Source organism: Suillus paluster (assembly GCF_016628075.1).
Source record: "Suillus paluster strain FC165 chromosome Unknown EDB91scaffold_2, whole genome shotgun sequence".
Lineage (NCBI taxonomy): Eukaryota > Fungi > Basidiomycota > Agaricomycetes > Boletales > Suillaceae > Suillus > Suillus paluster.
In genome coordinates this window covers 1,532,106-1,555,510 of record NW_024537562.1, presented here as the reverse complement: position 1 = coordinate 1,555,510, position 23,405 = coordinate 1,532,106, and the positions used below count along the sequence as shown (strand labels likewise).

Sequence of the window (23,405 nt, the reverse complement as noted above, 5' to 3'; positions counted from 1 at the left end):
GGTTGTCCTAGCGGACCCAGAAGGCAGTGGTCTCTATAACAAGGTCGAAGCCTGTCTTTGTTGGCCACCTGAGAATATCGCATGCACATTCAGGTCAGGCACGGCGTGATGTACGACCGCAGAGAAGCTGAAGGCACCAAAGGAAGGCATTAAGTTGACACAGTAGTCGAGGGGATGTGCGTATGCAAATATCATTTGTAATTCCCACCTGACTGGTCTCTGTGGAGAAAACAACCGCATGACCAACAACATCGACCCTGCGCTCCTTATTATAGATGACACGTTCTGGTGCGTCAAGTCCCTGACCTTGTATTTTAATGGGAGCTCGTCGATGACAAAGGATAGCTGATGTTGAAACGGTCGCCGTGTCCCGATATCTTGTTCAAAATGATGGCCTATTTCCGGGCTCCAGCAGCGCCTGAAATTTGGTGGCATGCACACTCGTTACAATCTTGTAGGTTCCTCTGAGAAACCCTTGGAATAATTGTGACTCACCGTTTTCCCCGGTGCGACTCTGGTAACAGACAATGAATCCACAAATTGCATGGGGGTAAACATGTATGCAAGCGCTACGGTACAAATACTACTTGATGAAGAAAACAAGGGGACGGAGATGTCTTTACACGTTCTGCCCGATCGAGAGTTGCCACCAGCGATTTGGAGGCAGTAAGAACTATAACCAGGTTGGGTGCGCGGATGCGATTTCCGTGTGAAGGTTCAGTAGATAGCTCGCGCAGTTTTGACCCAGGAGACGAAAAAAGTGGATCGGGAGCGAGCTATGGGTCTGTAGAGTAGGATGACAAAAGACAAAGGTCAGGAGCTGCGATAGATTTGAGACCTTGCCATGACGCAGCTCAAACGCAGCTGCCTGGTCACGGCTGCGCCACAGTCACGTGGTGTGGCTGCTTGGCTTTGTTAGCGCATTGTCGCTGCAGCACTCACTGCGGTCACTGCTCGATACACTATTACTCTTGTTCTCAATGTCAGATGTACAAACTCAACTGCACTGTCTTTGGCGATGACCAAAGACGTATTTTGAGATCAAGATTGAACCGACAGAGAGTGTCAGCGCCCTCCGAAAGGTTATCAAAGACGCGAAGAAGCATGCATTCCGCGACGTAGATGCCCACAGTCTCAAGCTATGGAAGGTGAGTGATCGATACCCGAGGTCTAATGCTGACGATCTGATCATTTGGAAGGTCGAGATCGATTTGAAAAACCTGCCTCTCGACGCGCTCAAGGACGCTCTTAAGAAACTCGAACTTAACGAGATGGAGTCGCTATCACCTATAGATCAAATGCTAGAGGTTTTTGACAGTGCTCCTCCGCATAAGCATCTGCATATCGTTGTCCAAGCTCAAGGGCCACCTACACCTGCCGGTGAGTTGTCTGTCAATTTTGCCACTTTTCCATCCATACTGATGGCGGTCTGATTAGGGTCTTCTGGACCGCTCCACCTCAACTGCATTGTCTTGGGCGATGACCAAAGCCGTATTTTTGAGATCAAGATTGAACCGACAGAGAGTGTCAGCGCCCTCCAAAAGGTTATCAAAGACGCGAAGAAGCATGCCTTCCACGACGTAGATGCCGACAGTCTCACGCTATGGAAGGTCAACCTGCCTGTCAACGAGACGCTCAAAGACTGTCTTGACAATCTTACACCAGAGCAATTCTTATCACCTGTGACTAAATTGCTCAAAGTTTTTAAACATCAACCCGACGAAGAACACCTGCATATCGTTGTCCAACCGCCGCATACCGGTGAGTTGTTTGTCAGTTTGCCACCCATTCCTTGAACGCTGATCAGCATCTCGTCTGGTTCTCAGTTCCTGTGGTGCCATACATTCCAGTTGTTGATCGACGAGTGGCTTATCTCCAGAAGGGCGCAGATACTCCGTCAGTTGGTGCAAGACCGGTCGCATTCGCTGCAACGCAGGAGGAGCAGGAGTACCTTTGCAGTCGTCCTCGCAGCGCTGCGGACTCTCTTCCAGTTACTCTTCTCGAGCCTATCTTCGCCGAATTCGTGGATGATTGTCAAAATTATCAACCAACTGTTAACGATAACGCCTTTGTCTGGCAACTTTTGGAAAAGATGCCCTCCTTCTATCCCGATGAACTCACGCGGATGAAAGTATTCAGGCAACTGCTCCGCGAATACGATATTATACTCGATGCCTCTATGGTTCGCTCGACAAAATGCATAACAGACGGACATCTTTTGTCCCGCGACGAAAAATTTGTGCAAGTGATATTGGAGGGGAAGAATGAGATCGGAGGCGACGGTGCCAAACCATTCGCGGAGGCAATGTTGTACTACCGCAAGTTTATGGAAAAAGAGATGGGGAGGCTCCGGTCTGTCATTCCATGCATCTATGTCATTGTGTTCGGTTAGTTCATTTCATCAATTCATTGCTAAAGTGCTTTATTGACCACAACTAGGCGCCTGCGTTGGCTTTGCTGGCTCTGTTTTCGCCGAAAAGGTCCAATGTGATGTCCTGGGCCCTATCATTCCTCTGTTTTGTCATAAAACAGACATCCCTATGCAAGTGATGGCGGCTCGTACTTTCGGAGCTCTGAAAATCGCCACCGAGAAACTCACAAAGCTGTACTCTCAACCAATTCCGCGCCTCGAAGCCGAAGATATAGGATGTCCCTATCCTCGGAGTTATACCTGTTCAAGCGGTCAGATTCAGGAATTCTCGTATGATGAGACTCAGATGTTCAGGGATCGACTTATCTTCTTCGGGGAAACGGTCGGCGATGCGGCTAGGAAGAAGATATGTATTAAGTTCGTCCGGTACTATTGCCGTGAGGCCTACAACTTCTGTGCCAGCAAGGGACACGCTCCGGAACTTATCGCCTACAAACCTTTAGCCGGCGGCTGGAATATGGTGATTATGGATGCACTTGATATTGATGATGGTCGTTCCATGCAACGGCCTGGCTTATATCGACCGCTGAGTGCGATTTTGGACCGCCAGCCGCTGAAGGAGACCATCACGTCTCTTATCGAGGAGTTACATAAACAAGGCTACGTTCATGGCGATGTTCGGGATACGAATTTGTTTGCGAGAGACAACGAAGACTTCATGCTACTCGATTTCGATTGGGCTGGACCGATCCAAGAGGCCCGTTATCCCATGTATGTTGATCGACAGGATATTCGACGTCCTGATGGTGCGCGGGATGGGGAGAAGATTATGGCGGAGCATGACATGGATATGCTGAAGTATATATTTCGTACTGAGGAAGATGGTCGGGAGACGGCTGCAAAGCGCCGCCGTATTTCTACTACGGGGCGATACAGCTTTTTGTGACTTCATCTTTCTTGACTCGTACCACCATGTACTACTCGCAACTTCTCTTCTACTCGACTCCACTCTCATTTCGTCGCATTCTTTATTCACATTCGTTAATTTTCTATACCATAAGTGCCTAGAATTATATAGGATTCTTGTAGTGTTGCTGTCGAGGCGAGTTGAACTCGATGTGAACTTGACTCGCTTCGAAAATGACTAAATTCGTTTCAACTCGAAGCTCAGATTTGAATCGAGTTGTAATTCGTTTGGGTTCGAGATTTATAGGACCCTAAGGGTATATGGGTATAGCTAAATCATCTAAGACTATAGGTAAGTTTGGATAAGTTCTGTGCCACAGCAAAAAAGGTCCAGGCACTGACGGGAAACGTGAGTGACGGCTCGCGATCTCCTCCGGCAAAAATAGGCTGTGAAGACGCCGGGCGCTCCCAGGCAAGGGGAAGACGTGAAAGTGAATGGGATTTCATTGACCTTCAGGTTCTTTCCTGCGAGTGCACGTCTTGTTTAAGGCAAGGTTCAATACTGGGCTGTATACACATTAAGGCGCGACATTACCTGTACCGCATGTTTGTCTCGACAGATAGTAAGTCTTGGATGGACCCCGTGTATGGAGAACCAGGGGTCGACTCCAGCATGTATCTTCCATACTCTGGGTGAAAAGTCGGAGCAGTCATGCTGAGGATAACTTCATTACGGCGTCATCCCCTGAGGATCCAGATTTTTTACTCACAGAGTAGGCGTATAGTCGTCGATGAGGTCGATGTTGCTAAGCTTTGTGAGGATCTTGGTGTGGCGGAGAGAAAGCTTTGCGTTCTTCTCCTCATCGTCAAAGATAACGACCATGTATTCCACCTTTCATTCTACATGTCAAACAGGCAAAACTGGCACTAGTAACACTTACCTCGTCTCCCCACAGTAATTCATTGTTGCACCTGTCCTTGACCCGATTCCAAGTATGGGGAAACTGGATGATGCCATGTTCTCGAACGTGGTCTGCATAGTGCTTCGTTTCATCCTATGTTAAGGGGGTTCCGAGACACAGGAGGCCCATAGCGTATTGCGGGCACAAGCTTCTGCAAGCTTGCTTGATAGTAAGTATATGGACGGGGTAAAAGACGTCTCTACCAGGACACCCCACAGTCCAAATACGAATACTTATGTGCTGCCATCAAGCTGTGCCAACTCGGAACCTCATTCGATTCTGAACCGACTCATATGAGATAAGATTTGGCAAGTATGAACACCCGCCGGTCATTGAGGGGGAGCGGTACGAGATAAGAACTGATATGAAGCGCATGAGAAACTACATAGACCTTCCTTTCTAGCGACCTGGAACAGAAAGTGCCGTACAATGAAAAGTCGGAATCTGCCAGTGCGGCAATTACAAACGCCGTTGCAAGCCGTCGACCCAGTCGAAAGAGGTTGTTGGTTGTACCGTGGCGAACAATACCCCGAATCTACATCGATCAGATGGTGCCTTGCTTCTTTCCGGGACCTAAACTGCCTCTCGTGAACGACGTGCACTAGCTGCCGCTACCGCCCGGTGCTGCTACCCGCTGACACCACTCATGCAATCACACCTCTCAAGAAAAGTTCAAGGTGACGTTTGACGCTGATAGATATTGCGATACACAACATGGTCATGTCCTGACCCTTCCGACGGAGAGTCATGATTTTTGGTCAGCGCGCCAGTAACCCTATGACTGAAACTCGTTATTTACCATAACTTACAAGATAAGCTCGTTACTTCTCTATACAACAACTACAACATCCAGCATCCCCGTCAGCACTTGATGAAGTTTCCAACGATCATACTCGGGATACCCCACTTATCCCGCCTGATTGTGAATGAGAAACAGCAGTTTACGAAACCCTCCTCATTGGGGACATCCTCCTTTTTCGGCGTTTGCGACTGCATATTGATAAGGGGTTTGAAACGTAGCACGCAAGAAGTGAGCACGGCCTTCTGAGAAGAGTCAAAGGCAACATGGCCGTATTTCTAACACGTGGTCAAAAGCTGGAGTGGGTTACGAGAGATCAGGCTCACCTCCCAGTAATTGACTGCCGACTCTTCTGCCATAAGCTCGTAGATACAGAGGCGGCCCTACAAATAAGGTGTAAGCTCCAGCGAGCCTTGATAGTCGCATCGAGGTAACTTACGTCTCGCATCATGTATCCGTCGACTCCTACGAGTTCTGAAAACTCGCGGTTCCCCTTATAGATCTCGCCCGTTCGGCGCCAAAGACACGCTGGGACACCCATAGCTGAAAAAACACGATCGTAGTCAAGGAGTAATCGCTCGAAGGCCTCTTCTATGAATACGAGGTCCTTGCAACGTGGTCAACCGCGAAAAAAATGCATCAGGAGGGACGTTGAACTCACGATATCGCGTAGGGATTGCGCAACGGCCTAAATTCGATCAGCGACTTTGGCAAATATCATGAAAGCTCCTTGCTCACTCGGAACTTGGGTCGTAGAACAGACAAAGGTTGCAGAATTTGCTGCTTCGATTGCCGAGAAACACTTGGGATGAAAAGACGTCAAATTCTGATCTCAACACGAAGACGTCGACGCACTTGCGGTCCATCCACCTTGATAATCGTGCATAGCCCTTGACATAATCATACGGTTTGAGCAGACCCGCCTCGTATTTGCTCCGAATAACGCGGTTCAGTCGCTCATCACGTGTACCTGACTCCTGATCTGCAGCAGTCAACAAAAACTTCTCTGTCTTGGTGGCAGACGGCAGAAGAGGGGGAGCAGGCTCTTCAGCGGGTGCCTGAGGGGGATGTGCCTGAGAATTGGATGTCATTTCAGGGGCAGGACTTGAGAGGTAGGGACCGCCGCCATTGGGGGCTTGAGAGAATGCGGGAGTAGTCATGAGGGAGGGGGTTACTGCTGGAGATGTAGTGAAGAAAGACCCCTCGTCTAAGGTTTCCAAGAAGTCACTGGATCAACTAACTCAGTGGGGAGCCTAGCAGTGAACATAAAATGACATACGTGAGGACTGCAAATTCGTTGCCTAAAGTTTCGGGCTGATACAGGAACGCGCCTGAAGGAACACTCATTGGCCATGCTGTAGTTGCTGGAGGAGGCATTGTTGAACTATATATCGGCTCTGCATAGAAGACTCTCAGCATGACACTGGAAAATCAAATCATGACACACGCACGAGCTATCGACCTTGAAGGATCAACGCCGTTTGACGAAGCAGTCGGAACAGCATCAGAACTCTGCTTCCCACCAGTCTTGGCTGGTCGCTGCTCATCATGGCAGAGATGTCCAATTTCGCGCTTGATACTACGGACGTCAGCACATGCAGCCGTGCACGTATCATGTGGGCTCACCAGCGCTGGCAGGGTCTGCCTTCATCGCAAGTCATATGACTACGTCGACAGTAGAGGCAGGCGTGGTTGACCTTTCTTCGTTTCGTAGTCTTTCTCTTCCTCGCATCGTCGGCCTCTTGTGTCTGGGCCGCGTCTGGCTCGTGGTGACCAGTAGGATCCACTGTTGTGCTGGCATATGGATGGGTAGCAGCATAGTTTGTCATGGCGTCGCTTCGATTGCGAGCGACGTATAAATCGAAGGTAGATGAACCAAGGAAAGGTGATCAAATGAAAGTCAAGGAATACTGTATTTGTTGACTCGCAGATGGAATTTCTAGGATTCTGAGTCTGATCACACGATTTTGGAAGTGCATAACATTGCAACGTATCGCCTGCTCACAAGGACCTACAATATGCCACGGCGGACCCCTAACACCCCCCTCACCTAATACACGAGGAACGGCAATGCAACCTGCCCGGGCACGGTGTACACACACATTCATCAATGGCATTCAAAATATGTAAATAAACAACAGGCAAATAGGCACATGAAAACAGGAGCAGTAGGGGGGAGGGGGTCGCTTTGGCTTATGTCCACAATCGGTTCCAAAGAGCAACGATTAAACTTCCACCCCTTGAATGATGCTCGGGCGTTCGAGAACAACAGAGGGCCCATTTTGGGGGGCCTTCTCTTGCTGCGATTTCGTGTCACCCGCCTCGATGTTCTCTCCAAACCACTGCACAGAGAGTGCGTAAGTGTCTTCGCTCTTTGCTCCGAGTCTTTACGACAACTGACCTTGACGAGGAATTTTGCAGACTCTTTGGGATACCGCCGTTGGGTCTCATAATCGACATATGTTACGCCAAATCGAGTGATGTATCCATCCGCCCTGGACAGACGTCAGCGTGAGTGGATTATGATCAATCCTACTGACTCACCACTCGAAGTTATCCACAAAGCCTTGAAAGGAGTACATCAGAAATTTGATTGCGATTGATAATAATACATACTCCACGGGAAATAGGCTCTGACGTCGACACCATCCTCCAGCACAGCGGCCTTGAGAGCAGCGGTGATACCCTTGAAATAGTTCACACGGTCGTTATCCTGCAACGCCTCCTCTATCGGCTTCGAATGTTCATCCTTGACAGCGAATCCATTTTCAGTGACGCTGAAGTTAAGGTAAGCGCATCGCAAACTGCTTTGTAGAAATGACTCGCTAGATAGGTAGCTTATATCTCTGTGAAACGCTCGTCAGCAGCTGGAATGCACAGCATGAGCTAGTGGACAAACCTTCCAAAGGTAATTAAGAAGCTAGTTTGACACAACACAGTCAATCAGGTTTGTCCACGCCAACCACAAGTCATGCAACAGAAACTCACATGGCGGAAACCTTGGGGATCTGGGGCGCAATAACTATGTCAGTAAAATATTCACAATGTCTCATAGTCATTATCATTTAACTTACAATCCTGCAACCATGAACAGTGCGCTGCAATATCTCCGTGAGCATGCTAGTTCGAAATATGGAGGGCTTACCAGGGCCTACCTTGGGTACCCAACTGAGTGCCGTCGGGACGGACGAAAGTGTACTCGACGAACCCTTTGAATTCGTCGTCGCCACCAGCTCCTGTAATGACAGTTCAAGCGCGGAGTCTCGAAGTGCATGAAATGAACATACTGCACAAGTTGGTCGTGTAGGTGTTCATGCCATAGAAATCAGAGGATCCTTTGACGACCGCCAATTCTTCTGGTGTAAACCCCGGCAGACGCTCTCCAAGAATCTGTTTCATGTAGTCCGGGTAATAACCGAGGTAGATTGGGTCCTATTAAATAACATTGATTGATCAACAACTTGACAGAGCATACGACTTGAAGCTTACAGCGAACCATCCTGCCGACTATTCGTCAGTGCGGCCCAGATATTACGAGACAAAGGACCGAACTTACCGATAGCTACGTCAAGGGCGTGCTGGGCCGCTTCCACATCTGAAAGAGGACGTACTGTCAGTATTCGCACCTGTCAGCAAACCAAAATCGCGCCTACTCTGTGGACTGTCATCATATGGCATGGCCCAGTCACCATTGAGCGTGATTCCGATCTGACCGCCCTGAGCGGCCTTGAACTCCTCACGATAGAGCCTAACTGCGTATGCGTGCGATAAAATAACGCTGTGGCCAACCCTGTGGGGTGGTTTGGAATCAGCCAGTCGATTGCATACAGACAGGCGCAGGTAGCAGACGTACACCCACGGTTCAGTGGAGGAGTCGCCTGTAGGTGATCTCTCTCGATCACTTGATCGTCCTGGCGCGAAGACGCCCCTTCCATATCCCAGAATTGAGATGCACCATGGTTCGTTCACTGTCAGCCTAAACAAGCGCGCTGTTGATGAAATAATCCGAATACCCGATCATCGTGGAGTACGCACCAGTACTTGACTCTGTCTCCGAACGCTTCGAAGCAGATCTAGCGGCGAAGCAGTCATATTTTTTACTCATTTCAAACAGACGTGTGAATGTTCTCACCCTAGCATAGCGGACATAGTCCTGAACAATCTCGTCCTTGTTCAACCACCCACCGTATCTGTCATGCAGGGCCTGCGGAAGGTCCCAGTGGTGTAAGGTCTGAGGAGGTAGTGAGAACGCGTCAAAGTAGTTGTGCATGCTCCACATACAACAAATGGAATGATGCCATTTTCCAGCAACGTGTCAATGAAACGGGAGTAAAACGCTATGCCCTTGGGGTTCACGGGGTCGTTGCGGCCACCAAGAGGGATTATACGAGACCAGGATAAAGAAAAACGGTAAGACTTGACACCGTATTGGGAAAGCAGGGCGATGTCCTCCTTCCAGAGTCTGTATGAATCGGTGGCCACGTCTCCGTCTCGACCGTCCATTGTCTTCCCAGGCTGCTTCGAGAAGTCGTCCCAGATAGACTTTCCGCGTCCATCGACATTGGTAGATCCCTCGATCTGGAAACTCGCTGTAGATGTAAAACACGTGTGATCAGCGCAGAGCAGTATCAAAAATAGACCAACTTACCAGTAGCGAACCCCCACACGAAGTCCTTTGGTAGTTTCTTTGCGACTTCTCCAGAGGTCATGTTTCAAGTAATGGGGAAGTCAAGTGGTGAGGTACACATTTGCGGAATGTTGAAGCCTCTTAAACCAGCAGAGCACAATGCTATCATGGAGGTTCCTGTGACGATTCTGAGCAAAGTCACCGACAATTGTCCGGGTGATGATACTGGAAAGTAAATCTGGTTCGCTGCCTTGCCGTTTGACTGCAGTTACAAATGAAATAGATTGACGCAGAATGGATACCATAGAGACGAGCATTCAATAGGCCGGGTCGAATGCACCTGACAAGGATGTAGCGCCTACTGGAGATAAGTGACTTCGACACGAAAGCGTATTCCGGACGGTGTTGAGTGACATGTGAGCCATGTCTTTGCAAATTTCATGCATCATGTGCTATCCGATATTTCTCCGTGCCACGCAGTAAAGCTTCGAAGATGATTATCATGATAACAATAAAGCGCAGAAGGCGAACCATAAAACACATTCTCCCTCGCTTCAAGTTATAGTCTCTTCGTCTTGACCGTTGCTGTTCACGTTTGCGGGCCATCTGTCAAACTTGTGGACTGTGGTAAGAAACTATGTCAGCTTCAAACATGGGAACTGCTATTCTTGGCGCGGGTATCTTTGTTAAGGAAGGTATGCAAGATAACTTGCCTATCGTTCATACGAAAATTCACCTTCTAATGATGTTTCAACAGCACACCTTCCTGCACTACAAACGCTTGGCCCTCTCGCGCCAAAGCTCAAAGCCGTTTACTCGCGGTCAGAGAAGAGTGCTCGTGAAATCGCCACCGAAGCAACAGCCCTCCTCAACACTACCCCTGATGTTTACTTTGACGGAAATCCATCTTTAAATCTTGATGCACTTCTCGCCAGGTCCGACATTTCTTCCGTTATCATCGTCCTCCCAATCACCCAACAGCCGTCCATCGTCTTCAAAGCACTCGCCGCAGGCAAACACGTGCTGAGTGAAAAGCCCATTGCAGCAGACGTGGCGTCTGGTGCAAAATTGATCGCTCAGTATGAAGCGCAGTATAAGCCCATGGGGCTCATGTGGAGAGTAGCCGAAAATTGGGAGGTTGAGCCAGGGCACATTGCAGCTGGCCGTGCTATTGCCGCTGGCAAGATAGGAAAAGTCACATTCTTCAGCTCTCGTACCGTCAACTTTATGAACAAGGATTCAAAATGGTACAAGACCCCATGGAGGACTATTCCGGACGTAAGTTAATTTCCTCGCTCTGATGTGTGGTCTGACAAGATTTGGCCCGTCTCCGGTTCCATTGGATTGAATCAGTATCAAGGAGGCTTCCTGGTAAGATCCGTGTTGCGCTCACTACATCACACTCGACGACTAACACGTGACCGAGTATAGCTTGATGCCGGTGTGGTGAGTCCCTGCAGTAAATACTTGCGGAAACCACTGCTGACATGCTTCTAGCACTCCGCCGCAGCGCTTCGTGTCATACTCCCAAGTGCGATGACTCACTTGTCCGGGTTTGCATCGCTCAACAAGGAATGGCTTGCGCCCCACGATACCATTAACACGATCATAAAAAACGCGGATGGCTCGCATGGCATTTTCGAGCTTAGTTTCGCTGCACCCAGCCCATCTCGTTCCGACGTAGGTGGCGGTATTGTCATTACCGGCACAGATGGCTGGGTTCAGGTGCAGCTCATACACAACGTCGAACAGCCCGTTTTTCGCATCACTATTAAGTCGGCCACCCGCGATGCAAACGGTGTGCTTGGCCCCGAGAAGGAGGAGGTTATTGATGAGCCGCTCAGAGGCGTGGAATTGGAGCAGGCGAGCTTCTTTGCAGCATTAGAAGGAAAAGATGATGGTCTAGGTAGCCTCCTCGGTGCATTGAAGGACGTCGCGATTATCGAGGCTGCCTTGAAGAGTGGTGGTGAACTCATTGATCTCGAGAAACTCGTCAGCCAATCCTAGATAGTGCGTGCAGCACAATAAAGCCACGGTAGTATATGACACCAATTTGCATGTAGTTATGAAATTTGTTTATCGCACCATACATATGTATGTCCCCGGCGTTTCCTATAGGTCGTCTCGCATGTCATATGTCCATCCAAGACTGACCAGAGAATTACAGAAATTCCAGGCTGTGCCAGAGGTCCAATATCGCCCTCATGCATATGGTGCAAGCAAGCCAAGACAAGCTGAAATTTGTACTTACCTGCTTTGTAGTGAGATGAAGCACCGGAATGCATATGGATGCAAGTAGCCGTGCGAGGATTATATCAATATTTCAACTTACTAGTGTGACCAATATTTGCGAAGGTCTCAAAACCATTCGGTGATGGAAGGTGAACGACACAGAGCTTCGACAGTGAAACCAACTTCACAATAAGAAGTGGGGGATCTAGACTTCCCACGTAAAACCCGAAAAAAGGAATGGTTAGATGGGCTGCAAGAAAGGTATCGAAAACAGAGGCGACAGAGCGATTACAAAACGCAGAATGTCCGAACAGTGGGAATACAGATGTCATTATCGTATGCCAGAAGGTAGCGAGGGCCGAGTGGGGGAAATAACAAGATTTGTAGGAAGACGGAGGTTGAGATCGGTAAACACCCTGTATAATACACCCGCTGATACACCAGCCTCGACCAGATATTCAGGAGAAACACCCCAGCCTAGGAGATCAAGTACGAGGTTCTTGGTGTGATCCAAGTCTTCGCGAGTCACTAAGAAGAAAGTATTAGTCGACATTTACAGAGGAATACAATTGGTGACATACTAGATCGCACATCCGAGTATTGTGGTGTTGTTGATGTCGCGGCCGAGCCGCAGGCAGTGGTTGAGGGAGAAGATAAACGGGAGCTCTGGGCTGATGTAGAGGGAAGACTTGTGTCACTTGATATCTTCAACAGTTGGCCCACAATTCGGGGAGGAGTTGAAGCAGTGCTTGATACGTCTTCCTCTGTAATCTCTCCTTCCTCTAGGTTATCTTGATCTGTTACCGCAGTCATTGACGATGGAGTCTGGAGCTCGTTAGATGGCCCATTCTCCGGAACTGCGAGCGCCGGCTTCAGATATATCTTGTCTGTCATACTGAATAAACGGAGAGAGGAGGAGTTAGAAGCTACAGGACTGAAAAGATATCAAGGTATTAGACACAGCGACGGCGAGAACATGAAGGGTTGGAGGATAAGTAAGTTCTACTAGAAGACCAATTTGTAAATTGTCACGTGCTAGACGCGTTTGAGTGACTTCGAAGTTCGTCAACTCGGTCAAGAAACCAGCAATCTACTCTGTCGGTGGGTAATGAGTGCATGAGTGTTGAGTGTTGAGCGCTGAGGAGTGCTGATGCGGCGTCGCTGCCGAGTTGTGAAAGGCCCCGGTGATTATTGCGATTTTCATAAACAATGACACTCTTCGAATGTGTAAAAATATATATTTTCAGAATTGGTCACCTGTTGCGTGTGGCATACAGCAGCGTACAGCCTCAGCCAGCATCTCGTGAGTCACACATTACTCTTCTCCACGATGGGCAATAGACGGATCAGTGACGACCTCAAAGATGCTGCATTGCGAATGGCGAACAAAGGATATGCAACCAAAGAAATCCTCTCCATCACACAGATCTCAAAGTCAACCATCTACCGCACACAACGTCGTAAACGAGCCACTGGCAGTGTAGCCAAAATTCAGGCAATTGGCAGGGGCAGGCCTCGTACTTTCACCCAGCATGATATCCAGTTCCTCATTTGGCTTGCTCGCCATAACCCCACCCTATTCCTCAATGAATACCAGCTGAGACTTCAGGATGGCCGGTTTCTACAGACATCACTATCCACCATTCACCGATCTTTTGAGCGTGCTGGCATCAATCTCAAGCACATTGAGAAGATTGCAGCTGAACGTGACTCTCTATGTCGCGCAGACTTCGTTCGTCGTGTCTTGCAATACTCGCCAGCTTCATTACTCTGTTTGGATGAAGTTTCAAAAGATGACCGTACATACTCGCATCACTGGGGACGTGCTCCGCGAGGTGCACATGCTGAGCAGTATCAACCATTTGTTTGGAAACGTCGGTTTTCAATGGTAGCAGGATTGGCTCTCGATGAGGGCATCATTGCTGCAAAAGTTGTCGAAGGATCATTCAATCGCAAGACTTTCATCGATTTTTTGCAAAATGATGTGGTTCGTTTTCAAACTGTCAGTGTCGTTGTGATGTATTGGTAACCTGTTATTATTAGCTTCCTATCATGACTCCATTTCCAGGGCCACGGAGTGTGTTGGTTATGGACAATGCTTGTATTCACCATGCGGAGGAAATCGAAGAGCTTGTTCATGCTTATGGTCAGTATAATAAAGCTTGTGATACGGAGTTGTCTCACTATGTTGTCAGGGTGCCGCATTGAATACTTACCACCATATTCCCCGAATCTCAATCCTATTGAGCAAGCATTCTCCGCAATCAAGTCACATCTCCGTCGCCAAGGGTTAGGGTTCTATGGGCCTAAGGCTCCTTACTATGAGCTGTACACTGCATGTTCTGTCATAACACCCAAGATGACTTGGGGCTTCTTTCGTCACTCGGGTTATCTTGCTTGACCATAGCATTGTTACAATACAGTAGCATAATATTATGAACAAGTGTCTGTGAATACTGCAGCCGAAAAATACACTTTGAAAGCTCAGAGCCATACAAACTAAGCATCAAGCATCCACCGTTCCTCGGCATCGCGAATATCTGCAAGCTCACCAAGAGACAGTCCAGCACCAAGCAAGTCAGCATTCTGAAGGAACCGAAGACAGTGTGGGCCCGTCACATCAATGTTGTCCAACTTCTCATGTAGCCATAGCGATAGGTTGAAGTGTTCACAAAAATCAATCAAACTCAACTTCGGACGAAGAGCAGCAGGCTGTGGGATGTTGGCAGCGTGATCGGGTCCACGTTCGCCATGCAGGAGGCCCACAATATCCTTGAAGTCATTGTTGATGACAATACTTGGTGCGGAGGATTGGGTTTGGGTAACTGTATTGAGACGTCGACGTGAGAGAGTAGCAATATCAGTCAGGTCTGCGTATGTAACATCAAAAATCTTCATGTTTGGCGGATTGTCTAAGTCGACACCTGGCTGCTTGTTCGGACCAACCTATTGTGTAATAACCCTGTTAGTGACACATGCAGATTACATACTTCAGAACATCACGCAGACCATCGCAGCAGCCCACGTGTTGAGATGTAATGGTGTCAGGTTGACGTGTTTGGCATCTGGTGGAGCTGGCCAGCAGATACGGAAACCACATGCTCGGTCTTTGCAGGTATACTGACGAGTCAGATTTGCAATTGCCTCGTTTTGCTCTATCTCCTCGTCAGTTGGACCTGTTGCAGCCTTCGCAACATGAGTGACAAGAAGACAATCGAAACACATATATCTCACCCTCTTACCCACAGGTTCAGCTTCAGCTTCTTCATCTTCTTCAGCTTCTTCGCCATCATCATACTACCATGTATTTAGCTTACTGCAAATCACATACAAACACCCAAAATACATACCTTGGTCTCGATGATAGTCAATTTGAAGGCTGGTGACCGGTGTTCTTTGACTTCCTCCATGATTGTGTCGAAATCACTGAGGTTTGCGAGAACAATATTCTTATAGTTTGTGCGAAGGATTGTGTACGTGATCGTGAAGTTGGTAGCCGAGAGAAGACCTGATCGATTCCCAATACCGTACATCATTTTCTCGGAGACGTCATAGTGTTCAAATGTTGTATCGAGAAGGTCGCGGAGGGTTGAATCTTCGTGGATGAAGAAGGCACAGTTTATGGGTGGTGATTTAGCATTCTTGCGGCGTTTTTCTCCAGTTGCTGGAGGTGGTAGAAGTGGGGTAAATGTCACGGAAACTGCGATACCCTTGCCATTGTTATATGCGCTCTCCAAAGGTTCTATAATGACAACATAAGGTCCCTGGTGTTCACTGTTCAGTACTGCGATAAAAACATACCATTTTCATTGAAACCATTGCCATGGACTCTAGCGTCGTCGCGAGTATCATCGTCGGACCCGAGTTGACTCATAGTCGCGCATATACTCAGTTGAATGTTGTTGTGTAACGCGCGTCGGGTACTACTTAGAGTACTACTCAGCCACACTCGTTTGAAACTTTTTTCTTTTTAGGTGAGTTTCATTATATTTGTAAATTGCAATAATGATTGGTCACACGCAGATCATTTACTTCAACACTAATATATGGGTAGTATATATGGGTTTAGTAGTATTAATGATTCCTGCACAGCACTGGGAGGGCGAGTGGTCGGGGTAGCGGTGTCCCCTTGATCGATGGTCGGCTCGAAACCGCTGCCATCCATCTCCCCTAGCAACCTTCTTCACCGGCTAATATGGCCCTACTACCTTCGGGGACGGTCGACTGCAGTGAGTGTAATGGTTATGGTTGGTAGCCTTACGTTGCTCAGCTGGACGCTGTAGCTACACTTAGTGATGTGAGCACATGCGGCACACTTACTAGTTTTACGAAAGTCAACGCGTCCAATGCCTTGAGGGATCGGGAACCGTCTATCATATATCATAACTGACACACGGCTGGTGAGCATATTCGGCCTCGTTCCTCCGTCAGCCGACATTCATCCCGTGACAAGGAGCAGTAGTAGATCCAGCACTTTCGAAGGAGACAGTGCCGACAGTCTCGAGACAAACTATGAGGTTCATCCCACCTGAGCCATGGTATTATCAACGGACAACTCGATTTGTACAGAGAAATATGGCAAATCAACCTGGACCCGCCTTCGCGAGAGCGACAAGAACGGGGTTGAGCGAAGGCTCACTATTCTACTACAAAAAAAATGGGTGACCTCTTTGAAATTTGAAATGGTTAACTTATGTAAGCGCAGGTAAGCGCTTGGCCTTCCTTATAAATCAAAAATAGCATTTAAACCATACACCACGAGTACCTGGAGGTACCTGGTGACCCTTGGTGACCTCGCTGATAACCCGCCAACGCTACCAAGGTAGCGGGAATACTTTCGATCTTCCGTCCACGTTGAACCGTTGTCTCACATCGTGTCGCCCTTTAAATCAACACCGCGGTTCTCGGCTGCCTTGCCTTCCATCTTGTAACTTTTACAGGAGCTGCGCTCCCCTGGATTCATTCGGTATTGCAACGGGCCCACCAACATGACCGCAGTCCTGCATCCGTTCTCGTTTTCTATACAAGGAGCTATGTACAAGGAGTACATCTGTGAAACTGACAAAAAAACTTGGCGTGATCGCTATCATTGACAACAACAACATCCGCCAGTGCAAATTTAGAGGATTAAAATGGCCGAAGATTAGAAGGGTGGTTACTGGTCCAACAGCATCGTGCGTGCTGGCGGGTGTGACACCTCGATATAAGAATTGATAATATCATACAGCGAGAGATCATCTAGATCGGAACCAAATCTGGGTGGTGCCGACATGGGAAGCTCTGGGAAGCCAGCTCTCGACAGACCACCCTGGGGTAGTGTTACCGTCCTATGAAGCGTATTGCCGGGTGGCGCACAAGTAGGAGATGATCGACTTTTCCAACATCCTATATTTTGCCCAGAGTTATGACCCTTCCTTGTGTTTTTTTTTTCCCGTTCATCGGAGTAATAACCTTTGGTTTAGGTTTAGTGCCACCGGTAAGTCCTTGGTATTGTGCCTCCTATTAAACGGAATGGGCTGCGAGACAAATTCCGAAAGACTAATGTTACGCCTCGCAGCGACCACTTTGCGCAGTGGGCTGCACCACGTCAAGACTGCTTGGCTTTTCACGAGATCCGACTTCAAGACAATAATCCTCCCAGTGGTATTCATTCTGACGATAAATATTAGTGCACAGCGCTGAATCTTCCGTGGTAGATGATATTCACAAACGTTGTATCTCCTCGTCATAATCCGCTAGCCCTATCTTACTCTCTGTGCTGGCTCTGGTCACATCTCTTCCAAGGCAACGTCTCTAACCAATCATACTCTGCGCCTGAAGATCTCCTCAATAAACCATGGCGCCCTGTGCCATCTGGGCGCATTAGCGTCAAGGATTCTCGTACCTTGCGCTGGGGACTGATGGTTTTCTGCTTGGGGTTTTCATCCCTTTTTGGCTTGAATGTGGTCATAACTAGTGCGGTTTTCACTGTGCTTGTGGTCATACACGACGATTTCGGTCTCAGCGGCCATCCTATTGGCAAGAATTTGTTAAACGTAGGAGCTTATGTGTCTTTTGAACTCGGTTCTACGTTGATTCTGTGTAGGCAGTTCCGCTTCTGAGAGTAATGCTTCGCTGACCAGATTGATCATCTAGCAGAGGAACCTTCGCTCGACAGCACGAGCAGAACAGCACTTTGGTGCAGCGCACTTGTCATACTCACGACAATTCATGTGCAGGATTTCGCGGATGTCAATGGTGACCGGATGTTAGGAAGGCGAACTCTGCCAATTGTAGCGCCCGAAGGATCTCGCATTTATATCCTCTGTGTTCTTCCGTCCATTTCTTTTGCACTTGCCTCCTTCTGGAGTCTTGGGCCTCTCTGCAGCGCTCTCTTCACTTTTATGGGCTTTGCGGTCGGACTTCGCTGCTTTCTCGTCCGTGACGAGAATGGCGACCACATAAACTACTGGCTGTATAATGTTCGTATTTCCGATTCATATTACCTGTCTATGACCTAACGACGTCATTCCCTGTAGATATGGCTCATTGGCGCCCATCTCTTGCCAGCTAATGCGCGTTTTCGTGTGTTTGCGTGGTAGTCCACATTACATCATGACCATGGACTGGGACGATCTTGTGACATTTTTAGAGGATCATCAAAACGTAGAAATCCACGACTTGTCTTTCTTGCCGCTATTGTTCTAATCGGTAGCCCTGCACTCATCCGATTGTACGATATAGATATAGATAAGTAGCAAAAAGTCTATTGGTCGACATACTTATTATATGGTACACATATACTATAATAGAGGCGCTCGGCGAAGGAGTTCGAATGTACTATCGATAACGCAGGTCAGCATGATAATCCGCGTTGTCTAGATGGCACCTTCACAGTCACTCACAAAGCTCACCGTTTTAATTTCTAGGCAGTGATGACGACTCGGACAATGGAAAGCATGACAGCTGATATGTTGCCATGAGCACATGGAAAATAAACACGGAAAGATGGGGCTCAGGAATTGACCTCCATGCAACTGGTTCTACCGAGGAAGAATGGCGTGTATTTTCGGTAGAGATGTCACATCATGATGCGATGGGTAGCAGTCGATGACCTGCAGGTCACACATTTTGGCGGTACTTTCGTTACAACTGGTCACCGCCAGTCACATTTCATCACACAAAACCCTGCGAAAAAGCGTAACTACCGACTTGCTGGGGTGCTAATTGCACCGGATGGGATAGTATAAGTATATGAAGTCGAGACTACCCGAGGGTGAACAATATAATGACGAAGGTCATATAACCGCCGAAGCTTGGTTGAAGTCTCGCTAATTATTAGCATGTGTCCTACCTTGAAGAGCATCCTCAGCCTCATGTGCAAGAATATGACGAGCCAGTTGAAAAGAAGAGGTAGGCATGACTTAGGTTTGATCAGCAGATTGCGAGGTTAACGCATCAACGAGTTTTCTTTTGGAGGCTGGGACGGCATCAAGGGAAGAAGGGTTCTACGGAAATCAGGCCCTTTCCACCCGTCCCTAACTGCCTGGTGCCACCGGTACTCTCCGGTACTGTCTCCTCGGATGAATGACTGGTTTCATTGTGCGGGGATTAAATGTTCCCTGGGGGAAGTGCGCGTCAGTCCCTGACTTGACAGAGTCACTCTTTACATTGACAATTTGAAGCTTTCCCTAGCTTAAGCGAGCGCTCTCATTGGTGGAGAGGACTAGAAGTCCGAGACTATACCAGACAGTAATCGTTCAACGATAGTTTTTCAACGGGTCCAAACTAGGGCTTTTACAGTGATTACGGTATTTGTCGTTACGCATCGGGAGTGGATCGCGAAGGTAAAACAGGTAAGCGCTCGTGCGCAGTTCGTGCGCTCTCTTAAAAGGTTTGCGCTTCGAACGCTCATCCCCTTTTGTGCGCTGGGCCCGCTACATCGCTCTCCAATTTTACCTCCCATTCTATCGTTACCTAGTTTGGGTTGTGGTTTGGATTTGTGTCCCCTCCTTGAGACCCGCCGTCTGGGAATATTTCTGATCATTACGCGCTCCAAAGGCCTGTACTACTTATTGATCCCGATCTTGATCTCTTCATTTCCCAAATCTCATGTTTTGGGATCCCCGCTTCCTGTCCAGACTCAGCGCCATCCTGGCAAAGCCAGACCTTCCCATACACATCGCAAGCTGAGAGATGTGTCTGAGTCTCGCAGCGATCAGCGAATGAGTAGAAAGTCGCTTGCCATTCTAGGAGTTTCCAACGCCCGATCTATCGTTATAGATCGGCGAAACCTTGTTTGTCCAGCCAGGTCCAGCGCAAATATAACAGAATGTGAGTGGAATCACCGGGTATGAAAGTAGTTGATAAATATTGTGCAACAGTTGGCTTGTTAGTTTCGATAGCTGCCAACTTATCATATTCCAGTATAATGTGTTCCACCATGTCGGCTTCGTCACAGAGAGCGCATTTCCCCTGATTCGATCCAGCACGAGTGATTGACGTGAAGGATGTCGCTTTGTCAGTCGACATCAAGTAACATTCCGAGGTTGCGCTTCAGGTCAATGTGAGCTAGACTCGTTCTAGCTGGAATCTTAAGGTTGCCAAGCGAGTTTCTCTCAGGAACAGAGGGGCTCGATGGTGATGAAAGGGAACTCGCGATGTCCTAATGATACGGAATGAGAGGATGACCTTTCACCAGGAGAAGTACGGCTTGCAGATTCTGGATTGGCCTTTGGATAATGACAGAGCGCTCTATAGCTCCGAGATCGGAGGAAGTAGTTGATCTGGACGCTGGCTCTAGCCTTTGTATTTAGCGTTCGGAGTGTGGAGATAGAGAGGATAAAATATTCAGTTGCCGATCGAACTAACTCTAAATAGTCTGCTCATGATGGTTCTCAGGCGAACAACTACATACAAAGAACCTTGAAACTATGTATGGCGTGTGCGGCGTCAGAGCTGGATCTTTCCGTGCTGCGCAGGGTGGTCTTGATCAAGATATCCGCCTTGCTGGCAAACGGTATGGCATGCAATACGCTTGGAAGGTGTGCAAATTATTATAATATGTTTTGAAAAGTAATTGAAGTCAGTACGTGTAAAATGCGGCTTCCCGTATCATTTATATGCATCCATTGCATCTCTTTTGGTGGCGGGCATTGCCGCTCGCGGTCTTTTCGTGTAGCCTTTACGACGTCATCGACACGCAGTAACATATGGGCGGCCTGTGGGTATTGTAAGCAGATGGCACATGACATGCATGACATGCGTAATGAACTCGAATAAATATACCCTGGAGAACCACGTCAAACACGAGAACACATCCTACGTGACTGCCCGCAATTTACGCGACAGCGCATCCATTTAAGAGAGGTATCCTACAACATCATACTCAACGAAATCTTGGGTACGGAAAAGGGCATAAAGGCATTAGCGAAATTTATCGAAGAATCCAGCGCATTCAAGAAGGCCGCACTGGAACGAGAAGGGGACTGGGAAGAAAGGAGAGGGATAGAAGCCTGAGTGAGGGCGGGAAAGGAGGTGACGAAGGAGGGAGGAGACGAGAAGAGCACAGAAGGAGGAGGAAGGAGAGAAACTGTACCATATTATACTCAGCCTGGACACCGGACGAACTTATACGCGCACCGAAACTTCTCAAACGCGGACCGCTTGGCTATTCGTACTATACTTACACCCCTTACCCTGTTACAACATCCCCCAGTACAGCCCTAACAGGGCACCGCGTCTTAACAGTTTACCTTGTTTGTTGCGGTATATAAATATAGAAATTCTCTCTCTCTCTCTCGAATAAATATACCTCAACAACAGTTTTCAGGATGTGGATCTGACAGATAGATAGTCAGGCGACTCGGCAGACCGCAAGAATATCAGCCATAGATAAGCTGCACTGACTTGTACCGACGACGACTGTTGTGTATTCCATTACAGTGTTCCACTCAGCTGGACGGCAACAAGGCGTACTTCCGGTACCGAAGCCATCTATCTCCCCTAACAAACAATCCGTCGTGTTCACAAAGGACAAGCCTTCTACAAGAAGTCATCCGCAAGTGCTTTGTGCTATCACCGTCTGGAATTAGATAATTTCTTGGATGAGCCTTTGTGCAGGACTAGTCGGCCGATGACGAACAGATTCGAACCGACTTGATCGCGCAACGGTAACAGGAATTGAAAAAAATGCTGGATTTTGGGAAGCGCGTGCAAGGTAAAAAAAAAACAGGAATGGATGTCTAGAGAAACAGCCTGTAGCATTCGTCCGTAAACGAGTTCATGAGAGGAAGGTTAGGCTGGATATGTGGGACTCGGAAATTAATGCACAACGCCATGCGGTGTTAATACCCCCTGATATAGCTGATTTTACAAGGCGGACTTACCAGGTTAAAACTTGTTCTTTGCCAGGTTCAGTAAAGCTGATCTTCTCTGTGTCTTCAGTGTACGTACATTCCGTCGGTGTGCCCAAGGTGTGCCAGGACCAACCTCCTCCCTGGGAATATGGAACACCTGCTTCATAAGGTAGATAGAAGCTGAACTTTGAGGCTGTGAGGGATTCTATAGTACGTTCGTGGCTCAGTGGCCGAGAGTGAATGAGTGAGGTCCGAGGTAGGGTCGAGCGAACGAGAAAGTGGGTGATAGTAACCAAAGAGTGTGTGAGGTTTTTGGCCAAAACTTCTGCCCGCTGAATTGTAGGGTCCAGCCAAGGTTCAGCCAACCCGGGGACAGAAAATGATGATAACCAAATGGAGATGGAAAATTGTCAGTTCCGAACCGTGAAGATACTACTGAGGTGGATTCTATTTCGACCAACACGGTATGCTGCCCGATTGTCACATGCCTCTGTGGGGAGGTCGCGGTGCATAGATTTCAGCATGTGTTTGGTTGTAATTGGTTGTATTCCATCTAGAAGTTCCCGCCCACTCCTGACTACTCCCGAAGAAGGTCTGGTACTCGTCCATACAATTCGCCCAAGGTTCGGCCACACGCGCAAATGCTGCGCACGTGTCAATGTAGACTTCGGTTTCCGATATGCGCACCACTGCGCAGTGCGGATGGCCGCCAAGATAGATTAGTAAAGATATGCCCTGGCTACATCGTGAGTGGCTACAGGACCTGGGTGTACGTACTAGTACCGTCGGCGTGGGATCTCCAATGAGTGGTAGTATGCATCAGATGTGACTAGGTTGCGTTACCTTAATTTCACGCGAATTGCTTTCACAGTGCCAACCGCTCCGTCCTTACATTGAGTAGAAGGAGGTGACTTTGAATCGCTTTTTCGCATGAACAGACCATGCATGTTGAACGTATAACACACCTCGGCGACTATGCGAGGGGTTCTCAGATAGCACGACGCTGGTGAAAGGCAGCGGATTCACCTCCATCCGAGCGTCTCCGCAAGAGCGCCTCTCACAACGGGTCCTAACGCGGGCCCAACCTTCGAAGCTCAGTTATTATTCAACAAATATAACCTTGCACTCACCTGTGGACCCAAAAGGACAATGCCTTTGCGGAAGGAACGAC

General features: G+C 48.3%; 6 protein-coding genes across 6 annotated transcripts; 3 read left to right on the top strand and 3 right to left on the bottom strand.

The window, feature by feature from the left end:
• The first annotated feature begins 1,163 nt into the window (after nt 1–1,163).
• Nucleotides 1,164–3,626, top strand: EDB91DRAFT_285621 (uncharacterized protein). The gene is made up of 4 exons (XM_041326718.1): nt 1,164–1,380; nt 1,438–1,761; nt 1,827–2,387; nt 2,440–3,626. Exons 1-4 carry the CDS (start codon nt 1,272–1,274, stop codon nt 3,315–3,317), a joined length of 1,872 nt encoding a protein of 623 aa, XP_041184005.1. The 5' UTR covers nt 1,164–1,271; the 3' UTR covers nt 3,318–3,626.
• Nucleotides 3,627–4,654: 1,028 nt separating this feature from the next.
• EDB91DRAFT_285591 (uncharacterized protein) lies at nt 4,655–7,022 on the bottom strand. The gene is made up of 9 exons (XM_041326717.1): nt 6,665–7,022; nt 6,490–6,617; nt 6,318–6,435; nt 5,894–6,265; nt 5,777–5,840; nt 5,700–5,726; nt 5,478–5,645; nt 5,365–5,421; nt 4,655–5,316 (listed from the first exon to the last, which is right to left on the bottom strand). The coding sequence occupies exons 1-9, from the start codon at nt 6,865–6,867 to the stop codon at nt 5,101–5,103; spliced, it is 1,353 nt and encodes a 450-aa protein (XP_041184004.1). The 5' UTR covers nt 6,868–7,022; the 3' UTR covers nt 4,655–5,100.
• Nucleotides 7,023–7,263: 241 nt separating this feature from the next.
• Nucleotides 7,264–9,747, bottom strand: EDB91DRAFT_1042949 (glycoside hydrolase family 1 protein; the record flags this gene model as incomplete). The annotated part of the gene is made up of 16 exons (XM_041313030.1): nt 7,264–7,380; nt 7,440–7,533; nt 7,583–7,604; nt 7,655–7,859; nt 8,027–8,046; nt 8,113–8,136; nt 8,194–8,274; nt 8,326–8,470; nt 8,528–8,538; nt 8,595–8,633; nt 8,692–8,828; nt 8,892–9,014; nt 9,074–9,111; nt 9,171–9,269; nt 9,320–9,627; nt 9,687–9,747. The coding sequence occupies 16 exons, from the start codon at nt 9,745–9,747 to the stop codon at nt 7,264–7,266; spliced, it is 1,524 nt and encodes a 507-aa protein (XP_041184003.1).
• Nucleotides 9,748–10,302: 555 nt separating this feature from the next.
• EDB91DRAFT_1077261 (uncharacterized protein) lies at nt 10,303–11,672 on the top strand (the record flags this gene model as incomplete). Its single annotated transcript, XM_041314921.1, has 5 exons — nt 10,303–10,360; nt 10,423–10,943; nt 10,983–11,036; nt 11,097–11,111; nt 11,163–11,672. 5 exons carry the CDS (start codon nt 10,303–10,305, stop codon nt 11,670–11,672), a joined length of 1,158 nt encoding a protein of 385 aa, XP_041184002.1.
• Nucleotides 11,673–12,016: 344 nt separating this feature from the next.
• Nucleotides 12,017–12,889, bottom strand: EDB91DRAFT_285327 (uncharacterized protein). Its single transcript, XM_041326716.1, has 2 exons — nt 12,479–12,889; nt 12,017–12,425 (listed from the first exon to the last, which is right to left on the bottom strand). Exons 1-2 carry the CDS (start codon nt 12,789–12,791, stop codon nt 12,229–12,231), a joined length of 510 nt encoding a protein of 169 aa, XP_041184001.1. The 5' UTR covers nt 12,792–12,889; the 3' UTR covers nt 12,017–12,228.
• A 4,519-nt stretch (nt 12,890–17,408) lies between these two features.
• On the top strand, nt 17,409–18,478 carry EDB91DRAFT_1042642 (UbiA prenyltransferase family-domain-containing protein; the record flags this gene model as incomplete). The annotated part of the gene is made up of 4 exons (XM_041313013.1): nt 17,409–17,540; nt 17,594–17,978; nt 18,033–18,358; nt 18,416–18,478. The coding sequence occupies 4 exons, from the start codon at nt 17,409–17,411 to the stop codon at nt 18,476–18,478; spliced, it is 906 nt and encodes a 301-aa protein (XP_041184000.1).
• Nucleotides 18,479–23,405: the final 4,927 nt, after the last annotated feature.